This window comes from Prenolepis imparis, unplaced genomic scaffold (assembly GCF_030444845.1).
Source record: "Prenolepis imparis isolate NDT839.2.m4 unplaced genomic scaffold, iyPreImpa1.0 SCAF_7, whole genome shotgun sequence".
Classification (NCBI taxonomy): Eukaryota; Metazoa; Arthropoda; class Insecta; order Hymenoptera; family Formicidae; genus Prenolepis; species Prenolepis imparis.
This window is the reverse complement of record NW_028141165.1, coordinates 13,237,335-13,244,637: the sequence shown is the minus strand read 5'-3', so window position 1 is coordinate 13,244,637 and position 7,303 is coordinate 13,237,335. Positions and strand designations below refer to the sequence as shown.

Below are 7,303 nucleotides of genomic sequence, written 5' to 3'. Positions count from 1 at the left end.
GCTGTTCACAATCATTCCGTTCTCCTATACCACTTGCGCCATACGCTGGCATATTGCGACACGCAAATGTTATTATAATATTATTATATGCGTTATCGCCCACGCACACAACTGATCGACAATGTGTGTTTTTATACGTGTAACACGCGGCAAGAGCCAGTTTTTTTTGCATAACCAAGTTTTTTCGGGGTTTAAAAAATTATATAAACATTCATTTTGCTTCTTGGAAATATATCGTTATAAGAATTATCAGCATATTAACGATGAATACAAGTCCGATAGATATGCACATGGATAAATTAATTAATAAATCAAGCGATAATGATTCATTTGAATCACGATTACCGAAAAAAATGACACGATGAGTGAAAATCGAAGCACCTGCGATACGTAAAAAAAGGACTGCGAACAAATAAAGAATCTAATAAAATTTTTTTAATCTCTAGTAAAATGAAAATATATGACATTTATATATATACATACTTTTTTCATATCGAGCCAAGAGAGAAGATTGCGTGTTTCTCTCTTCTTCGTTTTAATTTTAATTAGAAAAAGTAACGTATATGTACATATATCGGTTAAATATCGCGAGTGTCGCAAAAGCCAAATAAAAAACTTAAAATTTATATTGAAGCACCTTACATAGTATCTCGAGATAACTAGCTAATTGAATTGTCGTATGTAATACGTACTGCCTACGTGTTACCACTTAATTTTTAAGTACAGTTGTTCATTACATTGGTAACATGATATGTACCGCCGCGCGCACGTATAACACACTGTTGCGGACGGCAACTATTTGATAATAATACGACAAATGTAATGTCGCGACGGATTGCAGCCGTCTACGTAATTACATGTAATTTCGTAGCACTAAAGCCTTAATCACAACTTGGCCGCGTTGCGGGTGTTTCTTGTTTTCACAATGCAAAACGCGGTACGTCAATAACTTATTGTAAGAATCGCTGGTCCATTGATATGAAGCGTAAAATCCACTCTTATCTTTACGCGCTCTTCGTCGTCCGATCTTTTTGTATCGATTATATAATTATCGCCATCACGCCTTAAATTGCAATTCTGCAATACAAGTAAACTAGACTTCTTATCACATTGTTTATATAACTAGCTTAAATATTTGTTTTGATATGTTAATGCTCCTCTTTTTTAATTTTCTCGTTGTTTTAGCTACGTTTCTACAATATAAGAAAGAAAGAAAGAAATATTCTCTCTTTAACTTAATAAATAGACTAATATTTTTATTCGTAATTTTTTAAAAATATTTACTGTAAGAAGTGAAAATCTTGTCCTAATTATTCGTAAAATGTAAAAATCACTGGCAAACAATTTGGCAACGAACTTTGTTAAAGCGATACATTGTTAATTAAATATTTGATACGGGAGATATATATTTCTGTACTTTTCGCGTCATCTGTCAATCAATGATATGTATATATAATATGTTATTATTATATTGTTCCTATAAATAACAATGACAGAATCTCTCCGTATCGAATTGCTTGACATAACTTGCCAACAATGTCGATACATTATTTTAATTACACAATATTATTAACGTTACTGAGTTCTGCATGCAAGTTGTTGTAAATTCCCGCTTGCAATTTCGCAGAAGCCTAATAATTTATACAATAGCATAATAATCTTTTCTATTCAAGTCGAATATCGACTCAAACACGCGAGTTCAAAAATTTCTAAAGAAAATTTAAGAGGCGTCTCGAAATGTTTAAAAAATTAATCTTTCTTAGACATTCGTTACCTCAGAATTCATCTTCTTGAATGCACTCTCCCCACATATTTATATCTATTTTTTCCCAATCGGTTTCCGTCGATCGGAAAACGATGCGAGAAGATTGTTTTAACCGGACGATTTTTTGGGAAAAATCTCGTCCCGTTGGACGCGATATTTCCAAAGACAGGTAACGAGCGCGCTCAAGGAGAGTATCATGGCTATGAGGCTGCACCATTGCAAAGCCATTTCCACATTGGTCGCGGTGAAATGGGCGGATCGAAGGATCTCCAACAACGGTTCTGGAATCTCGTCCGTCCCGATCTCTATCCAGATAAGCGGAAGAATCATGCCGTCCTTCAATTTCCCGAGAAACGGTACGCCAATCGCTTTTCGCACCTCCAGATTCATTTGCAATCTCGACCAACCGGCCATGGGAATCGCTAAACGCTAAAGGCAAAAATTTTATTTGATTTTTTTTTTTGTTTTTAATCGCAGAAGTGATGAAAAATAGGAATGTGCTACTTTCCAATATCTCTCAACATAAATTACGATGCTATTGCCATTAACTTTTTAAAATCGTACTAATTAGTTGCAAGATTAGTTAAGATTTTTTGATATCTAAATATATATCAATAACACAATCAAAGATCATTAACATAAGAATATTTATATAGGATTAGAGCGTCGAGATACATACCGGATGCATATCTACGTAACACTCATGATCTTCCTGACGAGGATTCAAGCCGTCTATTTGCTTCAGTAAGGACTTGTCGGCGCCATAAAAATGCGGAAATGACGAGAGTAAGGGTGAGTTAAAAGTGCAAGCTGAAATATTGAAGAGTCCCGCGGGAGGACAAACTCTTCTCGAGCCGTCTATTTTCGGGCAAAAACACTTGTTTTGCGTGTGCGAAGAATTAAACGCGTCGGGTGTGAATTTATACCTGAGACAAACGAAAATTGTACATGTGTGTAAAGACGGTTGATCTTTAATTAATTTACAATTTTTAATAGAAGCTATTGAAAGCTCTTTTTTTTTACAATTAGACCTTACTAAATTTACTTCACAATTTATATAAATATAAAATAAGCATGTAAAAAATCGTTTAATTATATTATAGAAGCAAATAAAATTTGATTAAGTAAACGAATATAAATAGATTATTTAAGAATAATAAAGATATTAATTAAATAAAATATTCTAAAAATAATTTAATAATCTAATATTAATTTAATAATTCTAATAATAATTTAATAATTTAATATTCTATAAAATAAAAGCCTCTTTCTTTACCTTAGAGAAGGTATGCCGTAGGTGGTCACTTGTTCGGTGAAACGAAAGGGTATATTCCTGCATATTTCATGAGAATATACGTAAAGAGTGTTGCTTGTGTTTTTTATTAAGTGTGGTGGAAACATGCTACCATCGCTGCCCATGATTCTATCGCATTTCTCATCACCCCAAATTTTCCGATTGTCTATTCCATTCACTCGTTCGATCATGCCGAGATCGTCGAGACTTCGCGATCCCGTGTTCATCGTGATGCGATCCTTATTGACACCATTTTTCTGCAATCATAATAGATGCGCGATTGAAAGACTTATTGTTAGCTATATATACATATATTGTTTGGAAAAAAAAGAGTAATCTCGAGATTCAAGATTTCTTTTCATTCTCAAGATAATATATTTTTATCAGATGCCACGATAGAATCATTATTTCTATTGTAATATCTATTTTCTGCGAGAACTGGAATATACGAGATTTATTTTTTATTCTCTTATTGTTAGAATACGATATATGATAGAAGAAATAATTAGAGCAAGTCACATAAACATTTTACATAAAATACTTCTGTCATAAATACTTGTTTTTTCTTGTTAATATTGCGAGTTGTTCCAGTTCATAGAAAATATGCGTGCATATTTATTATATAAAAATAATATGAATATTCGCAATAAAGCAAGTGAATTTCTTATATCGAATACGTTAGCGAAGTTTCTTACATACATCACTTATAAAACATTTTTTCTGTGAGCTTGCTTTTATTTTATTTTTTTATGTAAAAATAAATATAGGTATATTATACCGTAAAAAATAAAAATATATCATTTAAAAATAGACTTTTTCATTAAACATATTGTGAAAAACACTCTGTCGTTCATATTAATATTATAATAAAAATCTTTCTGCGATTATACGTACTGTAACTAACAAGCCAAACTTGTCGAACGATATGTTTTGCTTGAGCATTATCACCGCTTTGGCCATATCAAAGAGACGGGTTTCGTATCCCCAGAGGTAGCCGCCGACCGTCTGATTGATGAAGGTTCGCTCTTGTAGGCTCGCTAACACCGTATTGGTAAGGAAACGCACCGCGAAACTCAGATCCCGGACGAACGCGGTGGCGAACATCAAGGGCATATTCGGTACCACGACGATGTCATTCTCGGGTCTACCACCTATCCACTCGTACGATCTCTCCTCCTGGAATGTCACCGTGCTGTTCTCGTGCAGCACCACGTTCACACGATTCTTCGTCTCCCGATAGACGTAAGGACCGAGCTCCTGGACGCGCAACTTGCTCGCTATGCCGGCTTCGAACTCCTTCACGTTTGTATAATTGAAGATGCGAATCCTGTACTGGATCTTGACAGGGGGATGTTGCCACCAGTCGAAGGTGCGACTGCCGTTCAACAGCTTCAGCTGCGAAAGCACATAATAGTTGGAGAACGTGTCGGTGTACCAGAAGGCGTAGAAACTCGTGAAGCTCATCAGGAAGAAGCCGCAATAGATCCAAGTCAGCCAGCTATGAAGACGATTGCGTCGAGCGCAATGCTTGATGATCGCCTTCTTTTCGATGTCGAGGGCCGTCTCGGCCACCGAAATTGTCATGTCGATTCAATAGTCTCTCTCTTCTCAACGTTAAATTAGACGATCAAGAGACAGAAAGATCGGTTTGAACTCTCGCGACCGAAAGTAAATACCTCTCTGAAGAGTTTTCTCGTCGAAAAGTTGAAGTTAATCTTGCGAATGGCTTAATCTCTCGAATGCGTAGAGCGGAAGACGAATAGCTAGGATTCCTCCACGCATCAGATAAGAACTTTGACGAAATCGTGGAAGCGCAAGCAGATAAATCGACATTGACGGAAGAGTCGTCGACGGACAACGTTTTCGTCGGACTGACGCTTAAGTTACAGCTTACGACGTACAAAAATCTCCCCACTTTTTTTTTTAATCCAATGATAACCCTGTCGCAAAGATGACCTCTGATGTTTAACACCTCGATACATAGGTCGGCAACAAGTTCAGAGACGCGACGCTTTCTGTATACATTTTTTCCCCCTTACTCTTTTTCAGGTGCTTGAATACCACGGACAGATATTTAAAGATTACCTATAGAGATAGAAGATAGTTTACACACATGTGCAAGTAAAACTTCGAAAAAACTCTGAGATTCTTTAAAGATAAAATAAAAGAATTTTTTTTTTGTATCGTAATGCTTAAAGATAAACAGTCGCATTAAAAACGTCGCATCAATGTCTTATTTTGTCAAATTCCAAATAACATTTCGAAAGATATAAAAATATTCAAGAGAAAGGAAAAAGTGAGAAAGAATAAAAGATAATAAAAAAAATAAAAAGAATGCACTATCAAGGTCGCTGTTGACCTGTCATATATATATATATTGGCGGGTGTTTAACCCTTCGCTAAAGTGCAGGTTTCCTCAGAAAGATAGGGTTTATTTTCGCACCCACACGAGTGTGAACGTAATATGTATCATTCGATTCATTATCGTACGAGTTAAATAGGAGGCTGTGCCGGATGGGGGATCGTACGACACGATTTATCATTAGCAGACGGAAAAAACATTCTAGATATCTCCCCACTTAGGAAAGTCCGAAGGAAACGTCGAGGCTGTCTTATAGTTATATATATGTATATATGTATATATACAAGAGTGAAATATATATAGATCAAAAGTCTGACACTGTAGAATAATAAATGATCTGAATAATTTTCCGCTACATACCTATGTGTCTTTTTTTTAAATTGATGTTTTATGGAAAAATGTATTAAAACTTTCATTCTCAGCACAAATAATCAGCACACGTATGAGACATATAATTATATTTACATAATAAAGTAAAAAACAGTAGTATATTTAGTATAATTAAATGCTAATTCCATTAGAGCCATATAATTATTTAGTGATTTACGATCGTAATGATAGTGTAGATCGCTGATCTAGTTTTATGTAAGGATTTTTACGTAAAAATGTTTTATCACACTCTCATTAAAATCATGCACTGAATGGATGAAAGAAATATATAATAATGTCGAAAGGATGTAAGATTCCGTGCAGATATAATGTCAAGATGTTATACAGAGAATGACATTTCTACTCTTGAACATAATACATATATATATACTATCTACGGTGAAATTATCTAAGTCAAAATATTACAGTAATTTTTACAAAATCTTGTAATCCTAACGAAGCAAACAAGTACAAAAAGAAAGCCTTTTAACAGATAATGCTACTTACGCAAATCATATTACAGATTCGATGATTTTGCATGTTGAAATATAATTTCTAAGAAATGTATCTTTTCGATATTTACGCCGATGTTTTCATTCATTATATGTTCATGGATGCTGCGGCGCCTTTCACTTTCAATTAGCGAATTAAATAATATCGCAAAAAGATAATAAAATAATCAACAAGAAAATATCAATTTCCAAAATTCCATATGTTCTCTGTTTAACTATTTAGTTTTTCTTATAAATTTAGTAATTAATATTTTTTTAGAAAAAATTATCCAAATTTGTTCTAAATTTTTGCATACAATATAAAATTTAAAAATGTTTAAAAAAAGAAAGAAACATATGTATAATTTAAATATTTTAGAAAAAAAAGAGAGAAAGATTTTAATTCATTTACTGTATTAATTATTAAAATTTTGAAACTCTAGACCGCGAATAACATTACATAATTTTCCTATACATTGTTTTCCATTTTATCGCGATTGACCTTAAAAATATACGAAAAGCATAACAAGCATTTTTAAATAATTTATATACATAATTTTTTTATAACAATTCTATCACTTTTTATCGAGTTTCGCTGATATCTGACAAACAATAATGCGATGCAATTTGTGTTGCTTTTTTTTTTCGATGCATACTAATTGTTCGGCGTGACATGAAACACGTCTATCCGAGATGTTCCATCAAGTTAAATATTATTGTGTTATGACTAGCGGATGGCCTCTTCACCCGCGTATACCATCTTCGTGGCTTTCTCTTACGATGTCCTTAACGACGCGTCGCACGACGATAAGCCAGCAGCTCTTATCACGGTCGCGTGTACATATAAATTACGCAAATGTAACGGGGCCCTAGTAACGTGATCATGCCAAGAACGTCTGACGCGTTTGTATAACGAAATTGTAGAAAAAAAATCATCATCGATAGGACGACACCGATGGTGAGAGGGGCGATTTGATAATTTGTCGAATCGAATAATCTCGCATGTCGTAACGTTGTCGGGA

At 34.2% G+C, this 7,303-nt stretch overlaps 1 protein-coding gene across 1 annotated transcript; it reads right to left on the bottom strand.

The window, feature by feature from the left end:
• Positions 1-420: 420 nt before the first annotated feature.
• Positions 421-5,108, bottom strand: LOC145938954 (scavenger receptor class B member 1). The gene is made up of 4 exons (XM_083042904.1): positions 3,954-5,108; positions 3,042-3,316; positions 2,445-2,691; positions 421-2,194 (listed from the first exon to the last, which is right to left on the bottom strand). Exons 1-4 carry the CDS (start codon positions 4,641-4,643, stop codon positions 1,874-1,876), a joined length of 1,533 nt encoding a protein of 510 aa, XP_082899030.1. The 5' UTR covers positions 4,644-5,108; the 3' UTR covers positions 421-1,873.
• Between the last annotated feature and the right edge of the window lie 2,195 nt (positions 5,109-7,303).

Excerpts from the sequence above, each read along its gene's own strand:
- LOC145938954 (XM_083042904.1), bottom strand. The coding sequence starts at position 4,643 with ATGACAATTTCGGTGGCCGAGACGGCCCTCGACATCGAAAAGAAGGCG. Across the intron at positions 3,317-3,953 it reads AGTTTGGCTTGTTAGTTACA|AAAAATGGTGTCAATAAGGA; the intron begins GTACGTATAATC and ends TTATGATTGCAG. Across the intron at positions 2,195-2,444 it reads GTTACGTAGATATGCATCCG|CGTTTAGCGATTCCCATGGC; the intron begins GTATGTATCTCG and ends TTTTGCCTTTAG.